We start from the raw sequence: 14,489 nt of genomic DNA on the forward strand, positions 1-14,489 counted from the left end.
GGCGGGCGGGACAGCGAACGCCGCGAACTACAGTTCCCAATGTGCACCGGGGCGGCAAACCACACACGCGGGTGCCGGCGGGGCGTGATGCACGCTGGGAGGTGTAGGCGGCGAGCAGCCACCGCTGCAGGCGTTTGTCGCCCTCACAATGGAGCACGCGCTCCCGTCTCCAAAACCGGCAGCGCTCCCGGTTCTGGAGTTTTTCTTCATCTTCTGAGAAGGGGTGAGAAGTGGAGAGAGATGGGGCAGCAGCAGTGTGCAAGTCAAGAGTACTTAAAAAAGGGTGTATGCAATAAGACTCCACACTGCAAATACTGATTTAGGCAAACCTTACTTCAAGTTAAGCAAAGCAAAGCCAAAGTTCTAAAGTTCTCCTTCTTAAGCTTTCCCTCTCTTAACTTACTGGGAGTTTGGCCCAAAAGAAAAATTAGCTTAAGACCTTAGAGAAAAAAAATGTCTTTATTATTAACCAGTTTTTTTGCACTGGATTATGTGCCTATTGGCCCAGACGGCTAAATAACATCTACACAATGCTTCTTTCATGTTTCAAGAATTGAAAATAACTGTACAAGGTTAAAGTACAAAAGTACACAAGACAGTGGACACGAAATATCCATGTATGAGCTCATCCCATCTGCCGCTTGGTTTGAAAAGTAGAACTTTAACTAAAAAATACTGTTCTCCTCTAGTTCTGTCAAGTTTAATGGAAGTGGGTATAACCTGATTACAACACTAACACCAGTATCACTAATCTGATATTTACAAAAAAAATTGTATTTTTCAATAAATTAAAGTCAATGCAACACCCATGCAAGCTAGAATGCTAGCTTTTTGGTGAACAAGGACCCAACATGTGAACAAGAACCTTCCACAGTCCCAAACTTCAAAACTGCCTTTTTTTTTTTCCTTTTTCAAACTGCATCCATTCCTCGCATGGAAGATGTGAACCCCAATCCCATTCCTCTTTGCGTGTGAGTCTGTGATCTTGCCATTTCATACTGTGCATCCAGATTTCTGAACACCTCCTCCTGCTGCTTCAGTGTTTTATAACTCTCCTCGTCCACGGAACTGCAGCCAGCTTCATCCTCGCTCTGGAAACAGAACAAAAACATCAGCTCTGGACAAGTGGGGGTTCACAAATTCTTACAAGAGGAAGAATTCAAGCATTTGGGTTTATTGCTGCAACATTCTAGTGCAGATTTTCYCTCTAAACAAACACAGAAGCCTTCACCCAGTTGCTTTCTGAATTAAATTCAAATTGAGATGCTGCTTCTGAMCTTAATAAATTCTTAAAGGCTCTGAACTACATCAGGTTAACTTAAAATCTTTAGTGGCTAAGGTAAAAGAAAAAGAGAAATCACTATCCTGCAATTAATAAACTTAGAATTCTTTACCTTAATGCCCATCAGTTTTCTGAATTTGACRTTTTGGTCCTTGTTTCCAAAATTTAGTTTTTCCCATATTTCTGCAGACTGTGATTTATCCTGTTCAAGGTAAAAAAAGAGATGTGTCACCTTTTTACATAAGATTCCATTAATAGAACAATAGAGCAGCAAGCAAACAGTGCCAAAGATGAGCCCATTCTGTACACAGCTGGAAGTAAAAGGTTTCCAATTCTGACATTCCTCCTGCAGCATCCTCAGAGGAGCTCTTTGTGAAGGAAGCCTTCCTCGGGCAGCCTGTACTCATTTCCAAAGGKCTGGAAGCCTGRTCRGAATTCAGGCTTAGTCAATTATGGAAAACTGAATTTCTTTATGGCAATAAATCACTATACAGCACAATTCAGAAGAACTGCCCAGAGAGCATTCAGGGYTCTCCTGCCCTTCCTTTTGTCTCCYRCCATTACCATGGGAACWGGTTTCAGTTYTTCTCATCTGATGAGAACAGTCTGTGAGAAGGTAAGGGAGCTWGTTATGTAACTGCTGCATGATGAAAACCTGCCTAATAAACACTTCTACACCAGAGCAACARAAGTCAAACCCACAAATATTAACGTGGCCATTTTTCCACAGTATCAGCAGTCAAAAGCTCTATTCAAATTCAGCAACTTTCTGAAAAAGCAACTGCCACAGTTCTCTTTCTTACTTCACTAATTGGAATGAAGTGGAGATAACAATCTCACACCTGGAGATGACACAACCACCAAATAAGAAATTTCCACAATGTCAGGAAGGACAGGYCAGTCGTGGATTCCAGACTTTAGCTATCCCCTCCCAGTAAGGGGAGCCCATCTAGATGTGATGTTTAGTTGCAAATTGCAGGTGAACTGACAAAGTAACACAAAGATCCAACTATACCTCTGAAGCTTTATGACATTCAGGGCTTCCTTGAGTCTTGTGTCACAACTATTTATCAGAGAAGACTAACTATCTTAGTCCTTTCACTCCTAAATCACACAATAYTCTGAGYTGCAAGGGACCCACAAGGATCATCRAWGTMCARCTCCYGGTTTTACTGRAGTTTTAMCTCAGGCTGATAWTAAAACTTGCTAACAGGCAATAAAGTAATTGTGCTGGAAATAACATTAATCTGCATCCTTCTTGCACTCAGTTGATGTTTCCAAACAAGTTTACGAAGGTAAGAAAAGCCAGCATTACCCCTTCCTTTTTGCCTTGCCAAAGCATCTTTCGCTTTTTCTCTTGCTCAGCAAATTTCATGGGGTTCACTGCTGCTGGGTTGTAATAGCTGGGCACGGCTATTCCAGTCTCTGCCAGTGCCTTGGCCTGGAGTGCTGCCATCTGAGCTGCCATGGCAATCTGAGGGGTCACTTGTGTCCCTGACGCCAGCAGAGCAGCGACGTTGATGACRGAGCCTCCCGTGGCTGCAGCCGCTGAGGAACAAAGGGAACTTGCTAGAAATAACTTCAGACTTTGGGGAAAAGCAACTCAACAAGCACACAAAAAACCCAAGCACCAACCTGCCCCRGAACCAAACAAAAAAGCCATCCCCCTCCACACCTCCCTTCAACAGAAGTTGGAAATGCACAAATAACAAATGCATGATCAAACACATGGGATTTGTCAATTAAGGAACATGTCTCCAGTAGTCTGAGTAAAACAGAACCAGAAGTGAAGCTAATGCACCTTGTGGTTCTAAATTACCCCCGAACAAGTAAAAGTCCAATGGCCATCACAAAATCATGTCAAAGTCTAACACATAACATCTTTATAGTATACTMAGCAAGTGATAAGAAATCCTAATCATTTATATGTCTTTTTTTTTTATCTTTGTTTTTTCAACATTTTCTAGTTCTTTCTGTGGTTATTAACAATTACAAAAAGACAACCTATCCATCTGTTGGACAGGACTGCAACATTCTTTTAACGTAAGACTACTCTATCTTCCACTCACGGAATTCATCAAATACACATGGATTACCTGCAGCCATTTCCTGTTGCTTCTGTTTTTCAACCATTTCTTTCTCTCTCTGTTCTTGCAGCTTCTTTGCTCTTTCCAGCCTAGAGGTACAAGAAAAAAATATTAAGACATGCAAAATCAACATCAGGAGTTTATTCATGTCACATATCATTAAAATCACCACAATTTCTGACCTTCTGGCTAAGGCTTCCTGTGCATCCATAGCTGTGTTTCGTCCCCGGAAAGGCGGAGGGCTCGGACTCCGGCTGTGRCTCCTGCTGAATCTTCGGGGCTTTTCAATCCTTTTCTTTCTCTCTCTGTAACCAAATTTAACAGTTGCTAAAACAATGAAGGCACACATRCAGCTTAACATTTCATMAAGTATCTGATCACAACACAAAATKTGCTTTATTATTAATTTGRAGATCTCAAGAAAAGCTTTYAKAGYTTATACTACAATGGTGTAAAAGCCTTATAACAACCCAGAGCTAMAACTGAAGATTTCCAGCTGTAACAGAATGTGCAATTTTGGGTATTCATTTACCCCCTCTTACTTAGTGTTCTAAACAAATCTGCTCTAGAGATTCTAAATTATAAGAAAAATGATCTAATTTCTGGTAAAGTYAATTGCAAGAGAATTTGAATGAATCAAGCTAGAAAAATGCTTTAAAACCATAAGAGACCTCAAAGCACTGTAATTATGTTAATAAGGAGTGTTTTGAAGAGGCCCAATTTAAGAAGTGGAATAGTACTTCAGGAAATTACTATTACTCTCCCYTTTGTATACTCTTTCCTAAATGTGCTTTGAGGGAGTCTACCAAGCTGCACATGTGATTTGTCYAGGGTTTCTATTGGGAAGGCTTTCCTGTGCAGAGAACACTGAAGCATGAATTACCTGGAGCTTGACCTTCTAAAAAGGACCCAGTTAAAATGTATTTTTAAGCAAAACACCAAAGCATTCAGTTCAACTCTTCTTTACTAACCTTCTCCTCACCTCCTTCCAAGCAGAAATCATTCTGAGGACACCTRTATCTAATCTCATCTAAACAACTACTCAAAATATACATAAAAAGTACTATTAGGAGCAATTCTCTGTGCTAGGGTCACCAATATCCACAGCACAAAAGATCAGGGTTTATCCCAGTTTAGGCCTCTGACACTGGTGTTTCAAACAAAGAACACTGGAAGTGTTCATCAAAGYTTAATTTACAGGATATATCACTCGTATTTTTCCCAGATTTGCCATAACCAGTAAGTTGAGATGCACAAAAGTGTTTCAGCAGTTTTTAACTTAAATGTTATTATCATCCATTTGGGGTTAACAGCTACCTGGGGATAACGGCTAACCTGACAACAGCCACTTTCATGGCATTCAGACATTCTCTTTCTTCAGTCTGCAACCTGGGCAGCAACCACAAACATCACTAAATGCAGACTGAAGTTACAAAAAGATCCTTGTTTACATGACAAATCTGGTAGAATACAAAGGAGGCAAGACTTATCTTTTCAGAGAAGATGACAAGATGCAGATTCAGGCACTGGGAAGTGACAGATCTGCATTCCTGAGATAAGATGTAATGCATATTTCAAAGATACCTTCATTTTTCCCGGGCTGACTATTGYTGTTTGGTCTTGTCTTTGGTCTGATGCTTTATTGCACTGGTAAACATCAAGGAAATAAATATTTGAGCTTTTGTATTGAAGTATTTCCATTTGAAACAAGCAGCTGGTGTCATGTTTTCCACCTAGCATTTAATCAGAGCCATACCACTAAAGACTGCCAGGAGGTTCTACACACTCACAAACCAAAAAGATTGGTTTAAATGCCCGTGAGGACAGACCACTTGAAAATCTGAGCTTGAGWTTATGCAAAGAACCATCAAGAGAAGGGTAAGCTCTGCTATTTATAAATGCTTCTGACACAGCCTGCTCACTGAAACACAATAAATACTGCATGTCAGGAACGAGAGAAATACTTTCATAGTTGAGTCTTAACAGGATAGGTTTCCACATTGTGTCTGTGCTTSAGTTTTCCTTGAGCTTTTCCCCACAAGCCACCTTCTTTTGCAGGCTTTGTCAGAGCCCAGAACTTGATGAAGTGTTCTAGCACCAAATAAAAAAAGACTTATGCCTCACTTATTATAATTCTCCAAGATCTGCGAGGCAAAACCAGCACTTAGAAGGATTCTTGCAGCATGTCCACCACTACCCCACAAGGCCTGTTTCCAGTTTAAGAAATTCCTAATCTATGACTACCCCTTACTTTTTCTTCCCGATTTGATGTTCTGTTTCAGGCACTTTGAATTCCACTGCAGAAGCCAAAATCTAATCTGGGAGATGAAGTTTTCAAGGAGCCATTAAACACAATGCTCAAAGTGACTTTTAAAAACAGTAAGTGCACATTTATCTACAGCAACTAGAAAAAATGGGGAGCTGAAGCCTTGCACAACATGCTGAAGGTGGCTTAAATACCATTAAATGCAAGTAAGGTGTACCAAGTGACACAGCTCTACTCACCCCAGCTCAAAGTTTGGTAGAAAGGGCATGTCAAACATGTGACACAAACCATGTAATTCAACTACTTCTTCAGAAAGATAAGTCTTCTGAACAGTTTCACAAGTGATGCTGTAGCATTAAATGAGTGTGATTGTTAAGAATCCAATGATCCACTGTAATGTTGAGTAGCCATAACCAGTCTTAGGGCAATTTAAAATATYCTGGTGAAAACACTACTAAAAGAACTGGAACACTGTCAACACTCTCTTGGAGCTCTGCAGGGACACTGATTTTCATTCAAACTACTTTCAACAAAACATCTGTAGTAGACATTAAGTCGTATTTCAGCTTCACCACTGAGAAAAWCCTACAGGGCATTAAGAATGCAAAGGTGATACAGAGACTCAGAACTCTACACCAAAATACTCAATGCATTATCACTATCGGAAAACATTAACTTCTATACAGTGATAAAAATGTCAACTCCAGCATGTCCCAGGTGAGGTATGGAATCTCAACTCTGTCAAACAGACCCAGACCAAGCCAGTATGTGTCTAGATCAAGTGCTTCTAGCATTTAAGGAAGAAATCAAAGCACTCAGGGAGAAAAATGCGATAAATACTCTCAAGCTGAACTTGACAAAGAGGAGCTAGTAATTACTAATGCTGAAGAGTACATTTGTATCAGAAATAATTCATCTCAAGCAAAATTCACCTTAACAACACACTAACTGCCACTTCACAGACAAGTTAACTTTGTGGTGCTGATCTTAATTAGCTCCTGGTCTGTGTATCTGCTCTGACAGCCAGTGATTTCCAGTTAAACTTTCCTTATCTCATACATACGCAAACTGAAGGGACAAATACAGCAGCATGCCAACCACACTACCATTGCATCAAACACAGGAAAGGGTCACCTGCATTTTATTCTTCAGTTCTTCCCACTTAAATACTGTTGCTAACAAAGGTCACACTAGAAAAGCCAAGAGTTTGATTACTTTGATTATCTAGGACAAATATTTCTGCAGGAGTAAGCAAACCACCGAGTCCTGAACCCACTCAGTACAGCTGAGAAAAAGCCAAACCCATTTACTGGACTGAACAGACATTAACTGGCAAACCAATCACATCAGCCAGAACGTTCAACCAAACAGTACCAAGTATATGGAAGGTAACGCTTACCTGCTTCTGCTCCTAGTTCTGCTTTTACTTCTGCTTCTATGTCTGTGTCTAGATCTTGATCTAGAACGAGATCTGATCCGTCGCTTTCTTTCTCTGCTGCGAGATCGGGACTTTTTCCTATCACGACTTCTACTACGATGACGTCTGAAATACATGCCCCAAATTCTTATATATATTCCTGCATTTAAATGCAGTTTGTACTATGGACTTACACATGCCTTTGTCACCACAGGGCAAAATGCATCAGGCAGGGTGGGGAGACTGCAAACTACACATGGAAATGTTCATGCCTCCAACAGGTTAAGCTGTAAGTCTAAGGGATGAAATGGAAAAGGAAACAAACCCTACCACCAGCCACAAGTGAGCTGCACAGTCTACGTATAAAACCACACCCATCAACATTGCTATTTTCAGTTGTTCATTAAAGCGTACATCTCAAAACAAATACAAAGCCAAACTAGGAGTTTGGCTCCTGATGCAGGAGTCTTAAATCCAACTCAAAATCTTGCTTCTCTCCAAGGAGGATTGGCCTGCACTCCATTGGAGGAAGCTCATGATTTAGGAAGAGAGCCATGTCACTGCTATGGTGTATTAGCTTTCCCGTCACTGACAAAAGGGTACATTTAATACTCTATTAAACATTTTCTATAGCAATTATAAATGTGAGACACATCCCTATATAAAGTCTTAAAGGTTGTTTGGTMCTTCTACTCAGAACCAGTCTGTCAAAGAACTACCAACAAATGCACTGCCCAATGAAAACTGAAACATGCAATACAAACTGATGCTTTACACCAGGTCAGGAATGGAACTTAGCTGCACTTGGGAAGTCTACAATAATTCCAAAAATGGCTTTGGRAAATACACTCACAGAATAATCATATAGAGCAACTTACCTCTCCCGAGACCTGGATCTTGAATGACTCCTCCCYCTGGATGACTTTCTGTCTTTGCGTTTATGTCTCTCCTCACCATTTTCAGAYGAATTTAGGCTATCTCTTCCCTTATCAGAAGAATGCTCTTTGTCATTGTGGTCTTCAGATTTGTGCTTCTTGGAGGACTTCTCTTTGGATTCATGTCTTCTTGCCTGTTTTAAGAAGAAGTTGGTTCTTTCAGGAAAATAGTGCAACAAAGAGAGTTAGTATGGGTATCAGAAGATAAAAATGCTAAGTTGTGATGCAACATTAGTAACCTTAGGAGTGTGACTCAATCATGAGCCACGGTTGCTCTACCTAATGCCACCAACTACCCAAAGTTGCAAATGCACACTGTCATTGTTCCCCCTTTTCCCTCCTCCCACAGTCTATAAGTCACTATATGACTGTCTATTTTTTATTTTTAAGGTATCCATCAAGTTATCTTTACAGTGCTTCCACATAAGACTTCATAGCATTGTAACAGAAAACCCTRTCATTTTCAGTTACTGTCTCCATTCCAAGTACTTAAGTACCTATCTTAAATAACCTGACAGTTTATGAATATGCATATATATAAATACAGCTGCAGTAACTATTTAGTATTTGCCTGAGCCTTCCATGCAGAAAGTTACTAAAATCCACACGTAGCTGCAGACAAACTATTTTGCTTTTAGAACTAAGAAAAATCTAGTCATCATTGGGTAATTATTTTCTAGAGCAAAACTCTCTTCAGTCAGTAACTTCCAACAGTTTGTATAAAGCAAAGTCATTTACATGGCTGACATCCCATTCTTAGTATTTCAAACTAACATGCATCACTCAGGCTTCCCACAGTAGTTTTAAATTACAGATATGCTGCTCCATTATACTGCAATTCCTTCCTGCAGTGCCTCCAAAAAAAAAAAAAAAAAAAAAAAAGATTCCTTTTTATAGCTGCAATGCCAAAAATATTTAGCAAGGTCAGGCCTGATTTTTGCCAGTGCTTTCCTTAGAGACTAAGTCGTGACATCAACACCCTTTCTTAATATATCCAGTGTCTTTTGAAACGTTTTTAGCACAAAAGCATAGCCCACTTAAGTCTTACATTTAAATAATATTCTGCTCAAGTCACAAATTAAGCATGATACATTCATTTTAGACAAACCCCAATTATTCAAAAGTAGTTTGTTTCATTTTCTTGTTTATCTAAATCTGGTAACTACCCATAAAACCTTTTCTTCCATCAGAAGTCTCTCTCAAATGAGGCTGATTATACCCACTTGCTCAAGACTAATTCTTTATTAACTATCCATTTCTAAATGTATTTGATTATTGTCCTTAAAGTAAACAAGAATATTAGATACTTTTCCTGCTTTCCAACTGTATTTTGTTTTTAATGTGTTTAATAATCAGTTGTTACATAAACATATCTGAGATTACCTGTACACTAATATAAATATGTATTTATATAAGTAGTTGTTCTCATATACATATTAAGAATTACTGATATTCAGCAYTTAGTCTACAGAAAGAGCTTAATCTTGCAAATGAATGACAACAGTACATCTACTGTGGGAGATCATTTCTCATCTATTCACTCTGTGAAACTTAAAAGCTGCTAAATAAATTATGTAAGATTAGATCCAACAGTTTAGCAAAGCACTGGACAGAATTTGAAACACCTATTTTCTTTAATCACTAAAGAGAGTCTTAGAAATTTTTTTTAATCACATCTTTCAGACACACACTTAGTAATAAAACCACCATTATATCCCATAACGGATTTAAGATATTTTTAAGGGAAATATGAGTTTGAATGACTAATAGTTACCTTATCATGAAGTAGGCTTATAATTTTGCTATCTGAGTCTGCAGCGTCTTCAGTTCAGTCTCTTCGCGCATTAGCACGCTGAGTATGATTTATTATAGAAATGTTATCATGTGAGCTAAACAATAGATTATTCAATTTCACAAAAACTCGCCTAGATTTTTCTTTCCTCCTTCTCTTTTTTTTTTTAACAGAGCTTCCATTGGAATGGGGGAAGAAGTTCCTGACCCAGGTTTGAAATTTAAAAAGTCCCTCATCTGTCCCAGACTATTGCCCCACACAGCTTTGGCTTCTTTATGACTATTTCGATGCTCCTGGTTTGCTTGTTTCAGCTCTTCTTTGGTGTGTGAGCAGTTATTTTTAAGTCATTATTGATGCTGTCTCTTCTCACTCCCTTATATATACACACACACATTTAAGAGACAGCCCACTGAAATTTTTGCTGCTACTGTCACATTTCCAGCTGACTCAGCTTGTTTGTCAAGCTATGACAGCCTTTACAATTAAAGGATGCAACAAACACAGCTCAGGCCAGTGGGGAATTATTTTTAATACACCTAAGTGGACAGGTATGTATTAATCAAACTCCTGAACAGTGGCCAGGAACAAAGCCACCCAAGACTTTTGGATAATGGAAGCTCTGTGAAAGTGATCAAGAACACCATTCTACTTCACTTGAACTCTCTCTTTTGGCTGTTTCCACAAAAATTAAAAAATAAAAAAAAAAAAAGAAAGAAATTAAGTTACTAGTTTCTGAAAGCATTTGCTATAAAACTATTACCTTGTCAACATGATGGCTGCAATCATGCTTCACTAYGAAAGGTTCGCCATATCCATTTTTAAGCTTAAAGTTTTCAATTTCTTGTACTTACCATAAAGTCATTTATACAGGTTTACACATATGTGCATTACTACAAGATACTTTTAAAGATGTACAATTACCTAAACACTACAAAGTGTTAATTACCTCTTTGCTTCTGCTTCGGCTTCTGTGTTTTCTTCCTTCGGTATCTGGAGAAGAAAGCATTTACTGTCATTTACCAAGATAAAGATAAGAGCACCTGGCTATAATGTTTCTAGCTCTTTTCAGTTATTCCACCCCTTAAAGCCAAGATTTAGAAAACAAACAGCACTGCTTCAGTCACTAATGCAGAAAGCCAACTCCAGCTTTAGTACCAGTTCTTTGCATTTATTTAAGCGCTGACAGTGAAAAACTAACCCACATCACACTCCAATCACSTTCTTCTGCCAGGTAACCTTAATCTTGTAACAACTATGCAAAAGTATCCCAGGCTACACTTATCTAATCAAAATGAAACRAAATAGGACTGTTTCCTGTTTGATGTGGTCTGACCAAGTTCCCCCTCCCTGATAGCCTCAATAGTCACAAGACCTTTTTCATCAGCAGTTTCAATACTTAGGATACAATCCCTAAGTTTGTAGATACTTTTTTCCCCCAATTCTAACAAGTTACTAGAGCTAAGCCTGGGCCTTTTTTTCCAAAATCGCTCCAAAGATAATTAAGTTCTACAGGCAATTTGCTTCCATCGAGACCATACCTGATTTCCGCCTTCTTTCCCTTGACCGTGAGCGTGATCTTGAATAATGATGCTTTGATGTTCTGGGAGAACTGGAGGCATCTGATTGTTCCTTTTTCTTCTCTCTTTCTGGAGAGGATTTTTCTGGGACTACTCCATCTCGTTCTGTATCACTACCCTGCACATGAGGACAGAATTTTTAAAAAACAGAAGCTTAGGACTCAAACCCAAAATAAACCTCCCTATTTATCTCATGTTTTCTCTTTAGATTCCCCTACTTTTTTTTTCTGTAAAAATAATGTTATGTTCATCCCGTGCTTAGGCAATAGCTTTACAAACTTGCAGTGAACTGTGTAACTGCATGCAGATTGATTTTTCAAGATTTTAATAAAGAGAACTGATATAAAGTAACATTTTTCTCTCCATTACATTGAACTGCACTTTATTTTTTCCATGTACTTCTGCGAGTATCACTAACACTAAACTCTGATGCAGAGTTTTCTCTAAATGATGTTTGTAGGTCAATCACCTTTTATAATTTCCATGACCAGGATTACTTAAGGTCAATGCTGTCCCAACTGATCCAAGCAACCTCAGAAATTTGGGAATACTGARGCACAGTGCAAAATTCCTGGAGTGTTTTGTAGCATGGAATGAGCTTTGAAGAGAAATGCAATAAGGTGCATTGCATTCGTGTTACAGACAGCTAACTCTGGAATGAGGAACACCTCAACAGTATCTCTGTGCRAAATATTTATATGAGAGCACATTTAGGTCACTTACACCTGTTCCAACAACATYGCATTTTTCTCAGATAATGAAGAACAAGTTCYCTCTGTTCYTTCTAAACCTTGATTTAGRASGACTAAACCCAAAAACTGATCTTGTGAMATCAAGATACTCTGASTCAATCTGTGAGAGGTAAATGAGTACAACTGGTGTTCAACGCACTGAAAGGAAGAGGGTGAAAAGTACACTCTGAGAAGGTGGATGTGCCCTCATTAATGCTTTTACAGGTTCATTCTTGTTCTGGCCTTCTCAGTAYCAGTCATAATCAAACCTTCTGAACACCATGTGGCTGCACAAGATGTCACTAAGGACATCATCTGGCCCAGAAATGCTGCTCAGGAAGACAATTTAGTGTAGCAGAGGACTCAAACTTGCAGTTTTCCACCAGCTGCAACAGGTAGAACGGTGCGCAAACTGAACAAAACACAAGAAAAACTCTCAAATATTAATGTCCATCCATTACAAAAGCAGCTGCCTTTTCTTCAACCACAACAGATATTAAAGATTGTCACAAATATACTGCATAATAATGGCAGACTTTCTTCATGATGTTACACGTAAATTGGATTTATATTTCAGCTACTACTGTTTACATTTTGAAGTTACTTGAGAAGAACGAGAATACCAGCTAAGAGTGTAAATTGGCTGGGATTTAAAACACATTATCCAAGYGCAACTGAGCCCACTGACACATTTTCCAAGGCTACCGAGCTCATTATGTACACAKTGCTCATTAGTGTCCTTGTGCTCTGCACCCAAGCAAATCTCTGTGCTACAAAAAAAACAGCAATAAAATAGCTGACAGAATTCACTGAGATTATTCCCAGTTCTTAGACTAGCCACAGGCTCAGTTTTACCTCGAACAAGCCACTCACCCACACTTTAGAGGAACTTCTAAATATAGCAGTACCTTTAAGGGCAAAACTACGAGGACATAATCTAAGTCCTTTTACAGAAAAACGTATCTTACTCTTAACAGGGTAAGTTATATAATAACMAAAAAAAAAAAAAATAAAGTATTAATTTTCTCCAGAAGCTTGCAGTCCCTCTGGTCAGTTTCACTACCGGTTAAACTTCCAACACAAGAAATTGAAGCACCACATTAGGCATCACAAAGTCAACTTGAAGACAACTTAAAAAAGTTTTATCACTATCGAGCCCAGGTTGTTTGTTGGTTTTTGGGGCTTTTTTCCKCACTCAAAACTATTTTAACTACTTTTGGAAAAAACAGATATCAGGTAAACCCTCTGATAACTTACTGATTCTTCAACCTAATTACGGATTAAACACTTTATACGTTACCAGATGACAGAATTGTTTCAGGAAAATAAAGCTACACTCTCAGACCCTGCCTGAACATGWAGGGCAGTGATAATCACAGCAGAAGCGCTTCCCATCGATATTAACCATAAAAAAGCAAGACGGGACCGATTTAATTGAATGCACCTGTGACCAAACACAGGCAAGGAAAATAACAGGACAAATAAAAGTAGATAAACGAAAATTTAGCATGGCACAGACACCGAGTCGCTCCCCTCACAGGGCAGCTTCACCCCASAAGCCCCCGAGAGAAACGCCCATATCGCCACAGCACTTCTCCCCCCAGCCAKGGAACCACCGGGGCTCAGTCCCARGGAGTCTTCGCCTCTGTCCAAGCCCCGAAGAACAAAGCAGAAACTTCTGGAGACGGGGACTGAAACGGTGAACGCAGCGCGGCCGCCCCTCCCCGAGCCCATCATGGCGCCGCAGCCGAAGGCGCGGCGGGCGCCATTTTGTGTCTCCGCGCACACGGCTCCCGACCCGGCCCTCCCCGGTTCTACCCCCCCCAACCCCTTCCCCGTCACTCCCGCTCCAAAACCCCGGCAGCGTCCGCCCCTCACCGCCATGACCGAGCGCCCGGGCCGCCGCCGCCGCCCCTCAGCAACGTCCTCGCAGGGCTCGACCTCGCTCGGCTGCGCGGCCACAGCGATCGCGYGTGGCCCCGCCCGCCCTCACTGCGGGTGCCCGGATGTGGAGCTGAGGGTGGGGGCAACGCGGGGGAGCGCGGTGCATTGTGGGCCGCGGAGGCGCCTTCGCGTTTGAAGAGGTTTGGCAGCCGCCGCGATCCGTACAGCTCGTCCCGGCTCCCGCCAGATTGAAAACCGGGAGCGGCTGAGGGGGCGCGGTCAGGAGAGGACGGGATCCCCCGGTGAGGAGTGAGGGGGGATCTGAGAGCACGAGAGTGTCACCGGTGAGGGGTGAGGGGGACCTGAGAGCACGGGAGTGCCACCGGTGAGGGAATCGGGGAACCCTGAGAGCACGGGAGTGCCACCGGTGAGGGAATCGGGGAACCCTGAGAGCACGGGAGTGCCACCAGTGAGGGGATCGGGGGACCCTGAGAGCACGGGAGTGTCACCGGTGAGGG

At 40.7% G+C, this 14,489-nt stretch overlaps 2 protein-coding genes across 5 annotated transcripts in view; one reads left to right on the plus strand and one right to left on the minus strand.

Annotated features, from left to right (window-relative positions):
- Positions 1-445: 445 nt before the first annotated feature.
- Positions 446-14,080, minus strand: RSRC2 (arginine and serine rich coiled-coil 2). 3 transcript variants are annotated; one of them, XM_057377755.1, is made up of 10 exons: positions 13,966-14,080; positions 11,318-11,474; positions 10,726-10,769; positions 7,931-8,121; positions 7,035-7,178; positions 3,552-3,674; positions 3,379-3,458; positions 2,598-2,830; positions 1,395-1,484; positions 446-1,091 (listed from the first exon to the last, which is right to left on the minus strand). In XM_057377755.1, exons 1-10 carry the CDS (start codon positions 13,969-13,971, stop codon positions 912-914), a joined length of 1,248 nt encoding a protein of 415 aa, XP_057233738.1. In that variant the 5' UTR covers positions 13,972-14,080; the 3' UTR covers positions 446-911. The 3 variants fall into 3 exon arrangements, with proteins under 3 accessions (XP_057233738.1, XP_057233740.1, XP_057233739.1); XM_057377757.1 differs by lacking the exon at positions 13,966-14,080 and adding an exon at positions 9,762-9,839 and having other exon boundaries at positions 7,931-8,143; positions 11,318-11,333; XM_057377756.1 differs by lacking the exon at positions 13,966-14,080 and having other exon boundaries at positions 7,931-8,143; positions 11,318-11,468.
- A 133-nt stretch (positions 14,081-14,213) lies between these two features.
- Positions 14,214-14,489, plus strand: part of KNTC1 (kinetochore associated 1) — a 31,106-nt gene continuing 30,830 nt past the window's right edge. The window contains exon 1 of one of the 2 annotated variants that reach the window (XM_057377779.1): positions 14,214-14,273. The gene's annotated coding sequence lies outside the window, so the exon portion shown is untranslated. Of the gene's footprint in view, positions 14,316-14,489 lie in introns of both variants that reach the window. The other variant, XM_057377778.1, reaches the window with a different exon arrangement.

The sequence above is a fragment of the Malurus melanocephalus genome, unplaced genomic scaffold (assembly GCF_030028575.1).
Source record: "Malurus melanocephalus ecotype Western Australia unplaced genomic scaffold, MMel_1.1 scaffold_325, whole genome shotgun sequence".
NCBI lineage: Eukaryota > Metazoa > Chordata > Aves > Passeriformes > Maluridae > Malurus > Malurus melanocephalus.